The sequence below is a fragment of the Ahaetulla prasina genome, chromosome 13 (genome assembly GCF_028640845.1).
Source record: "Ahaetulla prasina isolate Xishuangbanna chromosome 13, ASM2864084v1, whole genome shotgun sequence".
In the NCBI taxonomy this organism is placed as follows: domain Eukaryota; kingdom Metazoa; phylum Chordata; class Lepidosauria; order Squamata; family Colubridae; genus Ahaetulla; species Ahaetulla prasina.
Window position 1 is genome coordinate 16,984,685 of NC_080551.1, and position 21,090 is coordinate 17,005,774.

Genomic DNA, 21,090 nt, shown 5'->3' on the forward strand with positions numbered 1-21,090 from the left:
CTGGATCCTCATTTTACTGATCTCTGAAGGATGGAAAGTTGAGCTCCATTAGGATTAAACTCCAGGCTGCGGGCAGAATTAGCCTGCAATAATGTATTCTAACCACTGTGCCCTCTTCAATGGAATAATGTTAAGGCAAGACATACCTCACGGATTTTCTCAACCGCCAGCGTGAAAATGTAAGCAATAACAATCCATTCCTGAACTGAAGGCAATTCTTCCATTTTCACAAGAACCACAAAGGTATAAAGCATCAGGAATCCTATATAGGCCAACTAACAAAAACAAGCCAAGTGTTAGATATCCATCTGGATAGGTTAAAAAAAAAAGATTCCGAGGAAGGAGGGGGGAGTAATTCTTTACAACTAAAACCAACTCACCGTGTTGAACCAGAATTTCACTATTGGCGCGTGATAAAAAGCATAAAACTTTCGTGTAATGGGAAGCCTCTTAGGTTTTATCACGCTCTCCATATCGTGCTTTCCGTCAGAATGATCCAAGACCCTGACTTCTTTGAACACTTCCTAAGATTAAAGCAACAGGGTCAAATGACCTACATTTGGAAAGGGTTGTATTTTTGTGGTTAAGACTATGGGATCCAGACATAGTCAAAGTCAGTGATAGAGTGGCAATACAATTCACTCATGGAACGAAGGTCCCAATTGAGCTCTCAGGATTTATAAAAAGGACTGAAGAAACATCTACAAAAACTCCCGAAAGCTGCTTTCTTCAGTATCAGCAATACGAGTCAAAAAGAGGGCTGTAAAAATATTTACAGACCCCTCGCATCCTGGACATAAACTGTTTCAACTCCTACCCTCAAAACGACGCTATAGAGCACTGCACACCAGAACAACTAGACACAAGAACAGTTTTTTCCTGAATGCCATCACTCTGCTAAACAAATAATTCTCTCAACACTATCAAACCATTTACTAGGTCTGCACTACTTTTAATCTTATCATTCCCATCATCCATCTCCTCCCACTTATGACTGTAACTTTGTTGCTTATATCCTTACAATTTATATTGATATTGATTGTTTCCTGATTGCTTATTTGTACTCTATGACTATCATTAAGTGTTGTACCTTAGAATTCTTGAGGAATGTATCTTTTCTTTTATGTACACTAAAATCATATGCACCAAGACAAATTCCTTGTGCGTCCAATCACACTTGGCCAATAAACTATTCTATTCTATTCTATTCTATTCTATTCTATTCTATTCTATTCTATTCTATTCTATTCTATTCTATTCTATTCATCTAAACAAACTAGTGATCAATCCTGGTCTACAGCAAGTTCCTAGAAGCATAGTGGCTTGATTAGTTGAAATACTGGGCAGGATGTTAGCAAGCCATATTCGAGACCCAAGGGCTCCAGTGGGGCGGAGTTGAACTGGGTATGTCTAGTCTGATGAAAAGAAGGACTAGGGGTGACATGATAGCAGTCTTCCAATATCTCAGGGGCTGCCACAAATAAGAGGGAGTCAAGCTATTATCCAAAGCACCTGAGGGCAGGACAAGAAGCAACAGGTGGAAACTAATCAAGGAGAGAAACAACTTAGAACTAAGGAGAAATCTCCTGACAGTGAGAACAATAAATCAGTGGAACAACTTGCTTCCAGAAGTTGTGAATGCTCCAACACTGGAAGTTTTTTAAAAAAGGTTTGGACAGCCATTTGCCTGAAATAGGGTTTCCTGCCTGAGCAGGGGGTTGGACTAGAAGACCTCCAAGGTCCCTTTAACCTCTGTTATTCCATTCCATTCCATTCCAGACATGTAAGAAGCCCCCAACTGGGTCTCCTCAGTGATATCATCTAACCCTTTCAAACTGGAAGGGCCTTGGTGCTTCTGACATAAGTGCAAAAAAGCAAGTGTCTAATTTGTTTCGCTGACTTAAACAGGGGCAAGTATAACCGAGTTCTTTGAATGGATGTGAAGACTTACCATTGGTATTTCTTCCGCTATGTTCTGAAAATTGTTTTCACTGTCTTCCATCGTCATCTGATGTGCATCTTGGGACTGAGGAATGTGAGACATTTCAGCCTTGGTTTTGTATTCCAGCATTAATATAGTAGGGGGAAGAAGGATGCTCAGGATTACCTGTAAAATGTTAACATCGGACAATTTAAAGCAGGGGTCTCCAACCTTGGCAACTTTAAGACTTCTGGACTTTAACTCCCAGAGTTCCTCAGCCAGCTGGCTGAGGAATTCTGGGAGTTGAAGTCCACAAGTCTTAAAGTTGCCAAGGTTGGAGACCCCTGATTTAAAGAATTATTTCCCACGCAGGTGTACTTAGAAACAAAACAAAAGTTTAAAAGAAAAGAAAAAAAAACACCACCCAGCACACAGATTTCCTGCTTTCTCTCCCCACCCTTATTCCAGCAAAATCTGTCAGGTAGCAAGTAAAAGATGTAGAAGGCGGCTTATATTGAGCAGCTTACAAATATACTGAGACAATTTCAGAATTACTCCCGAGGAGGAAGAAAGCTAACTGTGTCTAAATTATTATCCAACTAAATGGGTTTGTACAAATTTCCATCCTTCGTTGTATTTTTTTTTTCCACCCCGCAAGATTGCGTTCTGATTTCTGCAGTCAAGTTTTAACTGATTTCATCTTTGCAAAGCTTCTTTTCCATATCATTTAAGAAATGAAGCACGGCCACACGATTCTTTGCTGAGGAGCAAAGAATTGAATTCCTCAGAAGCAAGCGAGGGGCCACAAACCAAACCCAAGACAAGACTAATCACGTATCCTGTTTTAAAAGGAGACTTCAGGAATTTTCTGTAAAAGGCACTGAAAGTTTCTTGTTTTGTTTTTTTAAAAAAAACAGAACTGTCTTATTTCATTTGAACCCAGTGAGGTAAATTTCCAGCCTGGTTATCTGGAGAGAAATGGAGGCTCCTGGTGTTAATCTAGTCTACATGGCTTACTTGTCTTGTACCATTCTGAAAACTTACCCCATTCATATCCTGAGGCTTTGTCTGAATTCTGAGGAAGCTCTCGCTTGCTCAGCTCATGCTACTAAAACGAAGCATAAATATGAAGACTTTCTACATCGCATTTTACTTTACTACCTGTCGGAAGCTTAATGACAGTTGTTTTACATGGGGGTTTTTGAGTCTGTTAATGGGTCACCACTAAGTTTTTTTAGTAGTAGATTAGTTCTCATGATGAACTAGAGATCCGTCTCTATTTAAGGGCTACTTGCCTGGATTCGGCCTTCTATAGGTCTGTACCTTTTTCAAAAAAGACAATAAAGCGTCAAAAGAAAAATTACTGTGCATTCCAACACGACCTCTAGCTTTGATTTTTACACATCCCTAAATAAAGATGACACTGACAGTACCTATAGAACTACATGCTTGAAGTTGTTTCCCATTTTCATATAATTTCAATAACACTCAAGGCATCCACTGAAAACAAACCCCAAAAGGAGCATACCTTGTACCACGAGTTTTTCCTCATATTCAGCCTTCCCATCCACATATCCGATAGTAACATCTGGGTGCATGTGTGTGCTACAAAAGGACGGAGGCGTGAAGACACGGCGAGTTTAAGGCAGGTGGCATTACTCCAGTTTTTTAGCTCGTAGGTTAGTAACTTCATTGCCATCGTTTCATCTTGGCGAAAGGACTGCTCTAATAACTCAACGGCCAGCTCTCCAAACTCACTGAGGAAGGGAGAGAAAAAACAAAATGAACTTAAAGATGCAATTGAACAACAGGTACACAAACAAGTTCACTAATAATGAACATGAATTGCCTAGACTGACAGAATGCACCTATTTTTAAATTCTATACGTTTAAGGTCTTCTTCAAAATGAAAAAAGTCTTCCGCTGTCATGACATAAGCCTAAGACTGAAAATCAGGCTTGTCAGATGTTGCATCTTTTCTATCCTGCTCTACGGAGTGGAGAGTTGGTCTCTGACAGAAAACCACTTGAAGAGACTAGAAGCATTTGAAATGTGGATTTGCAGGCGGCTGTTACGTATAAGCTGGGTTGACAAAATCACAAATGAGGAGATGATAAGCCGCCTTGGAAAGCAAAAGGGAAATCATCAAAGCCATTAAAAAGCAAAAGTTAGAATATTCTGGACGTGTGATGCGACACCCGGAAAAATACGGCATCATTCACTTAATCCTCCAGGGAAAGATTGAAGGCAAACGAGGTCCAGTCAGAAGAAGAACATCATGGCTTCAAAATCTAAGGGACCAGTTTGGACAAAACTCAGCAGCACTTTTTCATGCGGCTGTTGACAAAAATAGAATTGCCAATATGATCGCCAACGTCCAATAATGGATATGGCACAAGAAGAAGAAGAAGATATGTTTAAGAGAGAGAAAGATACAAAATGAAAGTTTTTTTTCATAAAAATATAATAACCATTTTCATTTTAACTCAAGTCCAATTGCTTTTCTTCCCAAGAACTGATTCAGGAAAATGCTTCATTTATTCACAAATGTTCCTGGAACTGTTGCTGAATTTCAGAAAACAGTATCTCACCAAATGAAATGAGAGAAACTAACACAAATGATTTATTGGCCCTTTTGAAGAAAATAAAAGGAAATATCCAGCCGTAGAATGAAACAGACAATTGATTCTAACTGTGGGACTGTTGTCCTTTTTAAAAAGTATAATTTTGTCGAACAACAGATAACGAGATACGTAAAGAAGCTGAAATGCTCACTTGGAGTATTCTTTTAGTTCTTCTGAGGTATCATCGACCAGGTCGTTTTGTTTTGATTCATAGGCCATGGAACGGTAAAGCTTGCAGGCCACTAAGGCTTTTGCCATGGACTCTTCGCCATGCTGCCAGAAAAAGAGCGCCATTTTCTGCCTCTTCATTAGCACCGCCCAGAGTAACAGCTCATTAAGAGGGTACGGAAAGCGCCTGGTTTCTGGATCATCAATATCGACAATGTCATCTTTGGTTTTTTTCTTTTTTCCTTCATCTGTGGCAGTATCAGCCTTTCAAAAGGAAAAAAAAACCAAGAACCTATAATTAAAGAACTCATAATTTATTTTTTAAGAAATGCAAAATAATAATAATAATAATAATAGTTTGCATTCTAGGGCAAACCTTCAACAGTATCCGGCACAACTTCGAATGAGAAAAAAGTAACAATACTGTACAATTAAGCATGGCTTTCTGGAATTATTTCCAGTCCCTTAAGAGCGGCTCGTATCTAGATTATGGGATGGCCATAAAACAGGGGAGCACAGGGGAGGGGTATATAGGAACACTGGGCAGCGTTCCTAGTCATGTTTCTGGTCGAAGAATGCAGTGAGAAAAATCTGAAGGGATAATATGGCTTTTTTAAAAACCTGAACTTCCTTTTGCTAGCTCCCACGCATCTAAACAAATAATGGTAGTTGGAACGCAGCAAAAACATCGGCAAAACATTTGATCTCTATTTCAGTATAACTTCCCTACCTAAGCCTAGAGAACCTCAATGTTCTGACAAGTTCTGGAGAACCAGTAGCAGAAATTTTGAGTAGTTCGAAGAACCACCAAAAGCCAACTCTGGCTGGCCCCAAAGTGGGGTGGGAATGGAGATTTTGCAATAGCCTCCCCCCAGGAGTAGGGAGGGAATGGGGATTTTGCAGTATTCTTCCCCTGCCACGCCCACCAAAACATGCCTACCAAGCCACGCCCACAGAACCGGTAATAAAAAAAAATGGGTTTCACCACTGAATCTTATGGATTTCTTTAGTACTGAAGTACAACACTTTTAGGGTCAAAGAGACAGAACTTCCCTAGATTTACAATCTTGGATTAGAGATAGTTTGTTTACATTTTGTTTACGAGCCTTTTCCCAACATAGAGTAATGGAAAAATTGGTCAATAATAATTTGTGCTATCAAGATTTAATAATTTCTTTAAAAGCAAGGTAGGTTTTTGTGTGCTTTCCTTTACTCTCTTTTTTTTATATATTGAAACAAAAAATAAAACAGTTGACAAGAAGTACAATGTATTATGTATGTAGCATTAATATTCATGCCAAGGGAACAGCTGTTGTTGCCTACCTTTGGTTTGTAAGGCTGTGCAGTTTTGATGAAGTGATTGTGCCGCATTTTTTCTTTCTTATCCACCCTGTTCCCAAAAGGTTCGTGGCTTTTACGCAACTGAGGAGTGCTCCCTGAAGCATTTCGCCCGGAGCGCTAGATATACGTACATATATATATAGAATAGAATAGATACCATTACCTAAAATTATAAAACCCGGATGGGTTTTAAATAAGTGATACAGACTAATATTACCACAGAGGTGAGAGAATGGGGACATCACAGATTAATTGGAAGTCAGTTATGAATGCACTGGGAGGGGGGAACCCCTCTCATCCAGTTTCTGTCTACAAAACTGGTATATCTTAAAAGGCAATATAATATAATATAATGAATATAATATAATGAATATAATATAAAGTAATGTATCATATCTCATATCATATCATCTCATATATCTTATCATATAGTTGGAAGGGACCTTGGAGGTCTTCTCCAACCCCATGATCAGGCAGGAAACCCTACACCAGTTCAGACAAATGGTTATTCAACAGCTTCTTAAAAACTTCCAGTGTTGGAGCATTCACAATTTCTGGTGGCAAATTGTTCCACTCATTAATTGTTCTGACTATCAGGAAATTTCTCCTTAGTTCTAAGTTGCTTCTCTCCTTGATCGGTTTCCACCCATTGCTTCTTGTCCTGCCCTCAGGTGCTTTGAAGAATAGCTTGACTCCCTCTTCTTTGTGGCAGCCCCTCAGATATTGGAAGACTGTTATCATGTCTCCCCTGGTCCTTCTTTTCATCAGATTAGACATACCCAGTTCCAGCAACCATTCTTTTAAGTTTTAGCCTCCAATCCCCCAATCATCTTTGTTGCTCTTCTCTGCATTCTTTCTAGAATCCCCACATCCTTTTTACATTGTGGCGACCAAAACTGAAGGCAGCATTCCAAATGTGGCCTTACCAAGGCCTTAAAAAGTGGTATTAGCACGTCATTTTATCTTGATTCTATCCTTCTGTTAATGCAGCCTAGAACTGTGTTGGCTTTTTGGCAGCTGCTGCACACTGCTTCTGAATAGCCTTTGATGTCAAAACTCTTAAAAGCCTATTTGAATAGCCAAAACTCACCTATCTTAAAAGGCTATTTGACTATTCAGTAGAAATAATATTTCTGTTCCCTTAGAAAATGCGCGTGAAATGCTCTGGACCTAATCTAAGTATCCAGAGGGAGGCCACTTACCATGAACCTATCACTTCTGCTCTGAAAGCATTTCATGGGCTGCTAGGTTTCTACTGGGATGCTTGCAAAGTCCTGCAAAGCTTTATACAGCTTAGCCTTGAATATCTGAAGGGGGCCTTCTCCCTGATGTACCTGCACATCAACTAAAATCTGATGGAGATGGCCAACTGAGGGTGCCAGGTTTGCCTAGGATTAAAGACTACAATTGGAGCATCTGCACAAGATCTTAGCGAACAAGCAGAGCCACAAGAGAGAAAGGCTGATTCGCAAGAAGCCAACTCTACTTACATGCTGGGAAAGGCATTTTCATTTTTCACCTTAAAAAGAACAATCACATACCCTGTTACTGCCACTGAGGCTGTTGTAGATCACTCGGAAGCGTTTTCTTGTGTATGTGCACCGATAGGTTCCTCCCATTAAGTATTCGACAACAAGTCCAACGTCAATCAGAGTGAGTTTATACCCTGGAGGAAGATTTCCCTGAACATGACAAATAGAAATTTAGAACTGAGATTCAAAATATTTTGGTATTGTTGTTGGTTTTTTTAAAAAAAAGAAAGGATCGGCTAAATAAAATAGCCTCCCTACCCTTAGATTCAGGGGGTGGGCTGCTATGGGTTCGCCCGGGTTCGGGAGAACCTCCAAATTTCAATTCTGTCTGGCCCCTCCCCTCCCCTCCTACCCCTCCCAGGAGTCTCCACGCAGCCAGTTTTGGATGCAAGGTAAGTGCAGGGTCCACCCGAAGGCTCGGGGACAGGGAAAACGGGCCTCCCAGAAGTTCCAGAAGGCCGGAAAAGCCTCCTGAGCCCGGGGAAGGCAAAAACACTCCCCCCCCCACCATGGTGCAGGAGGCTGACTAGGCCACGCCCACCTAGCAACAGGGCAGAGAACCCGTTGCTGAAATTTTTGAAGCCCACCCCTGCCTTGATTAACCCCTTCCCCCAGATAGTTTGGAACTGCAACTCCCACAATCTTGTCAGAAGCAAAATTATACTAAACTGAGAGAAGGGAGGAGGCGAATACGGTTTATGAGGTTCTAAGGAATGTGAAGACGTTTTATCAACTGAAATCTTTACCTGTTTGACATCTCGAACGAGGTGAAACAACGCTGGATTTGTTGGGCCTTGTTTCTTGATGAAGAAAGGAAAAACACGAAGACTTTTAGATAATTTCAGGCAAGCAACGAATCGGAAAAGAATGACTAAATGCTGATTGTTTCCTTATTTCGGTTTAACTAGCAAAATAGCTATATTTTTGCAATATTTAAAACTAAAACTGAAACACTTTAAAACATTATAAAATAGTTCTTCCCAAGCAAAGTTTTTGCTCAGCAGAAGGAAAAATATACAAATTGATATGAAGCAGCAAAACTTCTAATCCGCTGTTCTATTGGATTCCATTCCAATAAAGTTGAAATACAATAAAATCCTCTATTAAAATTATCTTAGCAAATAATCATTGGGCAAATTTGTATTTTCCCTCAAATCCCTCAATACATTTTGCTTGGTTTCTAGATGAAAATGTAAACCTAGTTCCATGGCAGAGTTTTTAAAAACAGTATATAGAGATTTTGCAATGGATGGTCTTCAACTTACAGTGTTGTAAAGTTCTTCCAGTCTGGGAATTGTCAGAAATTTGTGCATGCTTACTCCATTTTCAATAAGAAGTTTCACAAAGGCAACTCTGTCCATCACAAGAGCATCCAACATAGCCTGCTCTAAAGAGCCAACCTGGATGAAATTGTTAAGATGAGCATGCTTAAATTGAACAATAGATAGAAATACAAAACTTGACACAATATTGCCCCAATATAGCAGTAGCACTTAGACTTACATACAACTTCACAGTGCTTTACAGCCCTCTCTAAGCAGTTTTACAGAGTCAGCATAATTGCCTCCAACAATCTGGATCCTCATTTAATCTACCTTGGAAGGATGGAAGGCTGAATCAATCTTGAGCCGGTCAGGATCAAATTGCTGGCAGTAGGCAGAGTTAGCCGCCATACCAATAGCACTTAGCACGTAGACTTATATATTGCTTCATAGAGCTTTACATAGTAATAGCACTTAGACTTATATACCGCTTCACAGTGCTTTCCAGCCCTCACTAAGCGGTTTACAGAGTCAGCATAATTGCCCCCAACAATCTGGGTCCTCATTTTACCAACCTCGGAAGGATGGAAGGCTGAGTCAACCTTGAGCTGGTCAGGATCGAAATCCTGACTGTGGGCAGAGTTAGCCTGCAATAGTGGATTCTCATCACTGCACCATGAGAAAGGAGAATGAGGGAGGGAGGGAGGGAGGGAGGGAGGGAGGAAGGAAGGAAGGAAGGAAGGAAGGAAGGAAGGAAGGAAGGAAGGAAGGAAGGAATAGCAATAGCACTTGGACTTATATACCGCTTCACAATGCTTTTACAGCTCTCTCTAAGCGGTTTACAGAGTCAGCCTGTTGCCCCAACAATCTGGGTCGTCATTTTACCCACCTTGGAAGGATGGAAGGCTGAGTCAACCCTAAGCCTGATTAGACTCGAACTGCCAAACTGCAGCCAGCAGAAGTAGCCTGCAGTACTGCATTCTAACCACTGTGCCACCTCGGCTCATATGAGAGTACTATGAGAGTACTATGCAAACAAGAGTTTATTTTAAATAACAATTCCTCTTTTATAAACTGATAAATTAAGAATCTGCTTAAGTAAAAATTAATGTTGTTTAATTTCCCTTAGGGATTGTGGAGACGAGGTAGCCCAGCCTTACGTTTGCTCGATCTTATTATCAGCAATCTTATTTATATTGTCCCTATTCCAACTGCCAGCTGTACTTACCAGCCACTGTTGTCCATAAACAAAAACATGATTTTTGGCAATGTCAACTCGATCCCAAGCAAGGGTAAGGATAAGCTGGTCAAATGCAGAAGCATTTGTCCCTAAAAACAAATGCAAACAAAACAAAACAAAAAGTTTTGAAATGTAACCTGCTTGTCACAAAAGCCTAATTCCAAAAGTATCCAGATCCAATACAACTGTACATTAAAAAGAAACTGATTTTAATATTTTGCTTAAGGGAAATAGCACCTGTGGATTGGAGGAAAGTCTTTGAAGCTGAGAACGATCTATTAAATGCATATGCTCTTATTTTAAAGAGCTACAGAATGAAGTGTGGCGATAGAAGAGAATATCTGTAGCTCGGGTTGAAGGATGTAGTCCTTGATATTCTATGATCTTGGTTGTTTTTTTCTTGAAAATGATACCTCAGTGCACTGATGATGTTACTTAGTTTGGCAATGAAGCGTCTGTAGGAAAACAACCAAGCTCAGAGAGCACCAGAGATCCAACAGAATGAAGTGTGCCTGAAATTAATAAATCAGTGAATGTTGTTTATATCTGACCACCCCATCAATAAGCTGGAGGGTTCCATAAAAGAAATGCCAAGTTTATGCAGAATGAAGCCAAAAATTATCCAGGGTTCAGACAGTTTTATATACTGTATTTTTCGGAGTATAAGACCCTCTGGACTATAAGATGCATCTACCTTATTGGGGGAGGAAAACAAGAAAAAAATATCTGCCTCTGCCTCCCAGCAATTTGCCTCCTTACAGCAAACAGCCTGCTTCAATTTCAGTTTCAGCTTCAGCAAATCCTGATTAGCACAAGCAGCTAACTGTTGGTTGTATTGGCTTCCCGAGAATCAGCTGTTTCAGTCTGCAGGGATTGCCATAGCCTATTGCCGCCTCCGTTTTCAGCCTCCGTGTGCCCCGTTTTCCACCTGTTCTGGGCGGCGGGGATCAGAATGGGCAATAGGCAATGGCAATCCCTGTGGCCTGAAACAGCTGATCCTCAGAAGGCCGATCCAACTGACAATCAGCTGCTTGTGCTAATCAAGCTGTGCTGAAGCTGAAACTGAAATGGGCTATTTGCTGTTTGCTGCAAGGAGGCAAATTACTGGGACGCAGAGGCTAAAGGGTGGGGTCCGCGGTGGGAGGGCCTACATTCTGTGTATAAGACGCACCCAAATTTTCACCCACATTTAGAGGGGGGGAAGTGTGTCTTATACTCCAAAAAATACGGTAGTTGTCCCACCATTACAAAGAGATGATGAAATCAGGACCCGAAAAAGTCAATCAAATAAACAGCAAAAAGATGAATGTTTCCCCACCGCCAAAAAGGGGATTCCCAAAACAGTTCCCAATCAGAAACAAGACAGCCAACAAAAGGAATAGATGTTCATCTCCGGTCCTACCAAAAATTAGTGTGGAACCATCTTAACTATTAAGATAAACAATATCACTTTGAAAGAAAAAAAATGTACCTTTTAATAGAGCTGTAAGGATTGCAACATCAATATCCTGATGTTCATCAGACCCAATGTGGAACACTGTAATCTGTTTTTGAAAATTAGATAAGAAAGAAAGAAAGCTTTTTAGATGAGCACACTGCCTCTCATGTACACAGATTAAGTAAAGGTTCCTCTCGCGCATATGTGCTAGTCGTTCCCGACTCTAGAGGGCAGTGTTCATTTCCGTTTCAAAGCCGAGGAGCCAGCACTGTCTGAAGATGTCTCCGTAGTCATGTGGCCGGCATGACTCAATGCCAAAGGGCACATGGAACCTTCCCACCAAAGGTGGTCCCTATTTTTCTATTTGCATTTTTTACGTGCTTTCTAACTGCTAGGTTGGCAGAAGCTGGGACAAGTCACGGGAACTCACTCCGTTATGCGGCGCTAGGGATTCGAACCGCTGAACTGCCGACCTTTCGACCGACAAGCTCAGCATCTTAGGCCCTGAGCCACCGTGTCCCTGTACACAGATGGTATCATGTTAAATTGAAATGGGAATTCTAACTTTAGTAATATTCACAAAGTAGACAAAATTATCTGGATTAGAATATATTTTAATTCTTTCCGGAGTGAAATATTTATTAAGCAAAGCCTTCTTTGCTTGCGGTGCAGAGACTAACTTACCAGTTCCCTTTTTTTCATGCATTCCAGCAGCGTCTGGAATAAATGAACCGCTTCACTCTGACCAAAATTGAATGTCTTTTTGATTGTTGAAATGATTTCAGGTTCAGCTCCATCAGGGATGCTTCTGAGGTTAAAGAAAGAAATCAGAATTTCTGCATAATTATCATATGCAAAGTATGGGAGACTTTTTTTTTTTTTAATTCAGAGCTAGAGGGGGAGAAAATTGGGATCATTACAGAACTGGGTTCTAATCAATTGTTTCTCAGGCAACTGCACTTAGGGTTGAAAACTCAACTGCAGAAAAATTGCTCTCATCATAGGGACGTGTTATATAGCTCAGTGGTCGAGCATACGTAGTAGTTTTGCACAAAGAAAAGTCAGCCTGTACTTGAACACATCTGTTCTGACCCAGCTCCCCAAATACGACAAACTCTCTGAAGTTAACTCAAAGATTCCTTTATTAGGAGCCCCAGCAAACAGTTTCTCTCTCACCGAAGGCTAACAGGTGTCTGACAGGGAGATGAATAGTTGTCTGCCACATCTATTCATCTCCGCCTCCTTCCTTTTATCCCCAGAGCTAGGGTGGGGCTTCGCTAGCAGAGGAGGCTCTTCCTTCCCAAGGATCAGCCCACAGATTTCCACTGCTCTCCTCTCCTCTGCCTTCTGTGCATCTGCGGGTTAGGCACTGGACCCAGCTGTTCCTCTTCTTCCTCATCAGCCACCTCCAGACCTGGAGGCTGTTGACTCTCCATCGGAGGGCTGACAGATGGCCCAGGCTTTGCCTCTGTCTCTCTCTCTCTCTCTCTCTCTCTGCCAGCTCCATTCCCTCTTCCCCCTCGGAGCTCCCAGGTTGCCCCAATGCTAACTCTGACTCCCATGCCTCCTCCTCCTCCTCTGATTTGGGTACTGGAGGGGCCGGCGGCCGACAGGCCACAACAACATCTCAGAGAGCAAGGCTGAAACATATTCTAGTCCACAAATGTGGATGACATCTAGAAAAGATTGAGCAAGAGGGACGAACAACCCAAATTGATGGAGATCAGTTCCACTATAGGTGGCCGATGCTTAAAATGGCTTACCCGCCCTCTTCTGTTTGCTTATAAACATAAGCCAGGATATCTGCAGCTCTGCCGGTCCCCTCGCAGACCACTACTGGCACAGGAGGGCTTTCCTGAAGATACTCCAGAACAGTGAGGACAACATTGGGACCACCTTCAAAGATAAGTGCCACCACAGGAACACCTTGGCCAATTCCTAGGTAAAGAGGTTTCAAAGAAAATTTAGAAATGCTTTATTAACTTGAAACAGGTTTCTTTTTTAAAAAATTAAATTTTAAAACCCCAACTTTACAATAAAAAAAAAACCTGAATGTCTATCAGTGGTGGGTTTCAAAATTTTTTACTACCAGTTCTGTGGGCGTGGCTTGATGGGCGTGCCATGGCTTGGTGGGCATGGCAGGGGAAAGATATTGTAAGATCTCCATTCCCACCCCACTCCAGGGGAAGGATACTGCAAAATCCCCATTTCCTCCCGATCAGCTGGGACTTGGGAGGCAGAGAATAGATGGGGGCGGGGCCAGTCAGAATTTTTACTACCGGTTCTCCGAACTACTCAAAATTTCCGCTACCGGTTCTCCAGAACTGGTCAGAACCTGCTGAAACCCACCTCTGATGTGCATCCTCTACACATTAAGCAGGTTTTATGGTGTTGTTAAATTGACTTCACAGTTTCTATTGGTTGGCCAAATTAATGTCACTGCTATTAATCAATGTGGGATGAGTGTTGTTACTTAACTGGATTGAGCAACTCTGCCTGAATAATCAATATGCACCTGGGATAAAGACTGAACTATGGCGGATATAACAATCTTGCAGAAGTATTTATGCACACGCATACATATTGAGATATTTCAAAGAATGCTATGAATAGGCAAAGACAAAGAACAATGAACAAGGATTAAAAAGTAGAATGAATATGAATAATGACAAGATTTACAAAAGCCATAGAGGTTACAATTTTCCATTATAGTTGACCATGGATAGATGAATACATTATATCATTTTAAAAGCCTGAGGATCACTTAAAGCTTGCAGAAATTAAATAAGCCCAGATGCTGCTTACACCTACATGAAACAATGTGTGGGAAACCTGCGCTAACTGCCTTAAACAACCTGGCAGAAAGGTGAAATACACTTGCAATCTGTATTATATTCAAACCAGTGGTGAAATCTAAATTTTTTTACTACCAGTTCTGTGGACGTGGCTTGGTGGGTGGGTGTGGTGCGGCTTGGTGGGTGTGGCAGGAGAAGGATACTGCAAAATCTCCATTCCCTCCCCACTCCAGGGGTCAGCCAGAGGTGGTATTTGCTGGTTCTGCGAACTACCCAAAATTTCCGCTACCAGTTCTCCAGAACCGGTCAGAACCTGCTGGATTTCACCCCTGACTCAAACTCTTTTTCCTGTAATGTGTAATCGGGTGAAACGGTGAAAAACCTTTCGAAGCAAGGTATTTCAAATAGACTTAAGTTGCAGACCATCCCAAAGGTGCTTTTTCAGGAGGCAACTGGACTTTCTTGTTTTTCTTTGAAGACGTTTTGCTTCTCATCCAAGAATGAAGGCAAATTTGTGGGGAACCTTCTTAGAAATGCTGAAAGGACTGTGTGGTGGACTAAAGGTAGATGATGTCGTATCCCTCCCCCTCTGTTGAGAGAGGGCTGTTCATCTAACTCCAATCTACAACACAATCCTTCCAGCAGTTCCAAGAAGGCTTCACACCCATTTGCACCACTCAGGTGACCCAGAGGACAAAGATAAACATTCAAGTGGCCTCAACGACTCTCTCAAAAAATGCAAATGACCAGCTGTCTGCAAGGAATATAAATCCTTCTATTCTCCACCATCCAGTCAGAGCTGATGAAGCTTCTTAGATGAGAAGTGAAAGGTCTTCAAAGAAAAAAAAGAAACCTCTTGAAAAGTTGCCTCTTGAAAAAGTACCTTTGGGACAACCATGACCTGGATGATTGAGAATCTCCAGTAGACACTAACTTGCAGAATGTGTCCAAAATCCGGGACTCATGATTCCCATGAAATATAGACTAGACTCAACGTTTTGTCTTTCATTGCACAAACAAGTCAAAATTTGATCAGCACACGTTTTAAATACAGGTAATCATGCAGAAGGCCTAAAGTGTGGTTTTACCACAGTCAGCTAAGTCAGCGTAAATGCAACGGAAACACTGTAAACACGCAATCATTTTTCACAGCAAATTTTTTTATGGTTCCAAAATGTTGCAAGGTTTTGCCATAATCTATTTGAAAAACTGAAAAAGATGTAATGCACGTTTTACTAATAAATATACCTTTTGACCTTCCATAACTAAAACAATTTATTTTTAAAAAATGGCCTCCTACCAATTATACAAGCTTAACAAAATCTTTACCACTTTATTACCCATTGTCTAGTCTTAAAGTCATGTCACTTCACGTACAGTAAAATAGTCAATTCTATCATTATAACCATATACCACACGTACTTGCATGAATTCGTTGCTGACTGATTGTTTTTTCCAGTTCTCGCCGCAATTTCACTTCTGCTCCGTATTTTCCAACTGTGCCATCATCCACCAGTATGAAATGGGAATGAAGATTATTCAGGACGTTTAATTTGCTTAAAGGATTTAGCAGAGTTTGATATGGAGCAACAACCTAAACATAAAACAAAATTAATCTGTCCCTGTGTAAGAAATCAAGGTTACTCTTTCAAACAAACAACAGTCTACAATTGCCAATGATCACACTATCAATTAGTTAAGGATCAATCCTTTGTTCCTTTAGAAAAGAAAGTGGTAATACAAGATGAACTTGCATGTCACTTTATTCCACTTTTATATCTGAAGGAGGCGGTGCGAGACAGAGGGGCAGGGAGAGTGCCGCTCCACAGAGTGGCCAAGGGTCAGCTATGATTAAATGGCTGCTGCTGATGGAATACTATTAAAATTAAACCGCAATGCATCAACACATTTTTTTTACATTTTAATGTATTTATTTATTTATATATATATGTATTTATTTGTATTGTATTATATATATATGTATTTATTTATTTATTTTAATAAATATTAAAATATTTATTGCACAATCAAGGCTTTCGAAGTGTCAAGTGTCCAAAATACAGTTTGTCTTGATTTACTCTGATATACTGTACTAGTTTGTCAACTAACGCAAATGTTGTGGCCCGTCAGCTTCCAGCCGAGCTGGCGACAGACTCGGATGATAAGGAGTCTGGGGAGAAACTTGGGACAGTGCTGGAGTCTGGGGAAGGCTCTGATAGATACTGTGCATCGGATACAGAGACAGAGATAGAGCCAGGGCCGTCCGACATTTCCCAGCCACCGGAGAGGCAGCTGCCTTTGGAAGCTGAGATGAGTGAGGAGGAAGAACAGTGGGGCCTATTCCAGATGCACGTATGTGCAGAGCAGTTAGGAGAGGTGAACAACGGAGGACAAGGTGTCGACTCGGGAAGCAAGGCACACATGGACACTGAATGGCCCCTCCCTGCCTGGGGAATAATAGAAGGAAAGGGGAGTGGTTGTCGTAGGAGACAACCGTTCGTATTTCTGAAGATTTTGCTCATTGTATTTGGTGCCACAAAGATTGCTTGCCAGAACTTAATTTGCGCTCACGGCCTTGCAATTATCGCAAGGAACTGATAAGGTCTGTTACTGCAGTTAACTCCTTGAAGGACTCTTGTCTGGACTTTTTGGTGGGTGAATGCCATTAATTCACAAGAGGTAAATAAAGAAGGGTTTTTCGTGGCAAGGAGCCTGTTTCTTGCTTCTTAAGGCTGGGTCAGAACAGCAAAGTGTAAACTCTCTCCACCTTTCAACCCCATTCATTTTACAATGATATTTTATGATCTTAAGAATTCAGATCAAAACCTGAACAGAAAAATGGCCCGGTAATGTGCTGGGCCTTGGGGTCCCAAGTTTGTTAAGGATCTTGTTTCCTGCTTATGTTAGCATCTTTAGATTATAACATTTTTCAGCCGTGTTTACTTTTTTTGCCTTGCGTTTTTCATTGGTTTTAATTGATTTTATGTTTTATGACCCAGAATCGCTTGTTTGAAAATGTCAGCTATATAAATTGAATGAATGAACGAATAAACAAATAATTTTCATTCCCCACCGTCACCACCCAGCTAACAGCACATTCAATAGCTTTATGAACTTACATCTTTCCCAACGAGATCGTTCCTGTTTTCAATCACTCCCCAAGGAGCTATTCCAATAGTGCAAATCTTTCGAGATGATCGGGAGGCATGCTCCTTCAGGGCATCGCCAACGTGCTTTGCAACTCCTACGCAAGGACAAAAGTATAGGTGTGTTGATAATAAATCTCCACAAAACTCAGTAGGTTGATTCATACATCACAACCAATTGATGCTTGTCAATTAAAAAAAACAAGAGGTTTATTTATTTATTTTTATTTATTTAATTTAATTTTTATACCGCCCTTCTCCCGAAGGACTCAGGGCGGTGTACAGGCAAGATAAAAACCAACAATACAAATATACAAGTTAAAATAACCTTTAAAAAACTTATTTAAAATAGCCCAAAATTAAAAAATTGCCACCGCTGGAATTGCCACCGCTGGAAGCATTTCACAGTCGTCCTATTATTAGTCCCTTTCACCCTCTCCCATGCTCTAATTCATTGGTTTCACCATCTTCTATTCATGAGAATGTATACTATATAGATCGTCCTCGCTTTGGAAACTTTCGTTTTAGTGACCAAGCTTACAATGACACCGACAAAGTGACTTAAGACTGTTTTTCACACTTACGATCATTGCAGTACTTCCACGGCCAGGTGATCAAAATTCAGACGCTTGGCAACGGACTCGTATTTATGACGGTTGCAGTGTCCCGGGGTCATGTGATTCTCTTTTGCGACTTTCTGACACGCCAAGTCGCTGGGGAAGCCAGATTGACTTACAACCGTGTTACTCATTTAACAACTGCAGCGATTCAGCTAACAACTGTGGCAAGAAAGGTTGTGAAATGGGGCCAAACTCACTTAACAACTGTCTCGTTTAGCAACATAAACGTTTGTGGTCATAAGTCAAGAGCTACCTATGTTATCTATCAAGCTTGGTGTCATCCCAGGATTCCCAATATGCTACCTTCATGGACCTTTAAAACAAGTTCTGATGTATTATGACTGTGACGGCAAACCTTTTTGGCAACGGAAGAGGAGCCGCCCAGGGCACATGCGCATGCCTGAGAATGAACTTCCGGTTTCAGCTACCGAACTTCCGGTTTCAGCCAGCTACTCTTCCGGGTTTCTGGCCCACATGCCCGTGCGACGATCAGCTGGCTGGCACACATGCTCACGAAGGAAAACAGAAGATCAGCTCTTCCAGTTTCCGGCATTGCCACACGCAAAAATGCCAGCTGATCATCACACACGCATGCGTGACAGAAACCCAGAAGAGGAATGGATGACGCTGCGTGTGCCAAGCAACATGGCTCCACATTCCACTTAGGGCACACGTATGATAGGTTCGCCATCACGGCATTATGACATCAAAACAGTAACACAACTCAGGACCAATTGTCTTACACATCAGAAGTACGTTTCAAGTCAAGGCATCACCTGTGTTCACCCCTCCAGTTATAATCCAGGCTCCTGTTGTTACTGCAGCTTTAATGAGGCCTTTACCAAGCAACTGTTTGATCCGTGGGTGAAGCTCAAATTTTTGCATCCCTCCGTGTACAGAAACAACAAGTTTTGGCAGTTCCAGCTGCCATTCTTTAAGCATAAGTTGTAGGATGGCTTCAGGTCTGGTGTCATATGACAATCGCACATACTATCAAAAGAAGGAAAATGTTAATAACCTTTAACCACAAAACAAGCAAAATATAAAATCATTCGTGCAGTGACTGACAAATATTACAACTGAAAGGCTTATTCAAAATTCCTAATGAATGTTTTAAGAGATTAAACCTATTTGGATTCATAAAATGATTTGTTCGATTTTGGTTTAGCAGTGTTCTACAAATACAGCCGTTCTAATTCCTACCGCTTGGATCATAATATAAAAATGCAAATCTAGCCATCAAGGTTTAGTTAACAAACCATGGTTAAAATAAAATATAGCTCAGCACAAGACACAAATGTCTTTAAAATGTAAAGTAGAAGTATAACTCAAATTGCTCTTCAAAATATCATTTTAAGAATACCAATTTTAACAGGACTGCTCTGGTTTCCACAATATATTTGGTGTGGATTCAAGGTATACACGATGACTTCTCAACAGCTGGAATTCTTGTATCTTGAGGAAGCACCACTATCTTTATGTTGTAGGTGCCAAAACAGAGGAAGGAGGAAGTGTTTTCTTGGGGGTGACACACTGTTATTGAAAACTTCAGTTTATAGACACTTAGACTAACAGAGAAGTTTTCTTTTATCATAAAATAATAAAAAAAATTTGCAAAACAAGCTTAGCGTGGGATTGTTTCTGCATTAATTGTTTTAAATATGTTTAAAGTTCAAGACGTTCAACACAGTGACTAAGAAATAAATGTCCACAACCCGATGACTAATTCAAATGTGTGTGGGGGTATATAGGTACATGTACTTCCTAGTAGGAGTTCGAAGAATAAACAAATGGAATTGTGAAGTGCTTTAACTATGCCTCCATTTCACTGCATTATCAGAATCAGGAAAAGGGCAAAGAAAATCTAAAAGGCTGAATTAAAATAAGTGAATAAATTTAACATCCATATTAATGGATAAATTCACAGCCATTGATTTGGATATAAAATCCACTTCAAAAAGGAAAATACAAATAATAGTTAGCACCCTTCATGGAAGCTTATCACAAAAAGAGTTTCGATAATAAACTCCATTATATTATAAACTGAAGGGCAATTCAGTCGCATGAGAACTTGACTCAACTCCCATCTATTTCCACCCAACCACGTCTGTGTTTGAAGACCAATGCAGCTATTTTAGTCTTCGCTTCAGCTATTGTATTTGAAGATGATTCCAGAAGCACTCAACAACTCCACCATTAGAAGCCAAATAGAACTGTGGGTACAAACCTTCGCTCGGTAGGAATGAGAGCCTCCTTGAAAATTAATGACACCGTAAGCATCCGTTGAACTCTGCTCTGTATGTTTTTCTACAGACCATTCCTCAAGTTCCTGGTTAAAATTTTCACCTAGCTTCACATCGGAGTATTTCATGGCAAGGCTTGCGGTGAAGCAGGCATGTTGCCGTACCAAGCGACCGCAGCAGCACCTAAGGACAAAATCCTCACTTCAGGAAATTGGACAGGTGCATTATAATAACATTACAAGCTGTAGTATGTTCAGTGCATTTCACAGTCTCTACCTGTTAACTTCCACCAAATTTAAACCAGACATTGTCTCTGAAAAACTACAATCCAGGGGTGAAATCCAGCAGGTGCTGACAGGTTCTGGAGAACTGGTAGCGGAAATTTTGAGTAGCTCAGAGAACCGGCAAATACCACCTCTGGCTGGCCCCAGAGTGGGGTGGGAATGGAGATTTTGCAGTATCCTTCCCCTGCCACGCCCACCAAGCCCTGCCCACCAAGCCATGCCCACAGAACTGGCAGTAAAAAAATTTGGATTTCACCACTGCTACAATCCCATGCTTTTCATAAAGAAGCTCCCATTTCAAAGGTCACATCAAAGAAATCAAACTGCAGCATAATAAAGATCCATAATGATATTAGGAAGACAGATAATATCTAAGGGCTTGAATGCCATGATAGCAGGGATAATTATGTTTGCTGCTCACTTTAATACAGGCTTATATTCCCTATGCTCTTCACCTTCTCTGCATTTTGGCTTAT

General features: G+C 40.9%; 1 protein-coding gene across 5 annotated transcripts in view; it reads right to left on the reverse strand.

Moving 5' to 3' along the window:
• TRPM7 (transient receptor potential cation channel subfamily M member 7) overlaps nt 1-21,090 on the reverse strand; it is a 69,033-nt gene that overhangs the window by 23,244 nt on the left and 24,699 nt on the right. For 3 of the 5 annotated variants that reach the window (XR_009152032.1, XM_058156509.1, XM_058156508.1), the window contains exons 4-20: nt 20,315-20,513; nt 18,864-19,077; nt 17,441-17,565; nt 15,744-15,915; nt 13,290-13,464; nt 12,211-12,334; nt 11,560-11,632; nt 10,077-10,177; nt 8,852-8,986; nt 8,333-8,386; nt 7,596-7,736; nt 6,037-6,171; nt 4,697-4,977; nt 3,450-3,678; nt 1,952-2,107; nt 381-524; nt 147-275 (exon numbers count right to left, since the gene is read on the reverse strand). Coding sequence is in view for 4 of the 5 variants with exons in the window: in XM_058156509.1 (XP_058012492.1) it covers nt 147-275; nt 381-524; nt 1,952-2,107; nt 3,450-3,678; nt 4,697-4,977; nt 6,037-6,171; nt 7,596-7,736; nt 8,333-8,386; nt 8,852-8,986; nt 10,077-10,177; nt 11,560-11,632; nt 12,211-12,334; nt 13,290-13,464; nt 15,744-15,915; nt 17,441-17,565; nt 18,864-19,077; nt 20,315-20,513 (2,587 nt within the window). In the remaining variant the exon portion in view is untranslated. Of the gene's footprint in view, nt 1-146; nt 276-380; nt 525-1,951; nt 2,108-3,449; nt 3,679-4,696; nt 4,978-6,036; nt 6,172-7,595; nt 7,737-8,332; nt 8,387-8,851; nt 8,987-10,076; nt 10,178-11,559; nt 11,633-12,210; nt 12,335-13,289; nt 13,465-14,004; nt 14,130-15,743; nt 15,916-17,440; nt 17,566-18,863; nt 19,078-20,314; nt 20,514-21,090 lie in introns of those variants that run through there. The other 2 variants (XM_058156510.1, XM_058156511.1) reach the window with 2 other exon arrangements.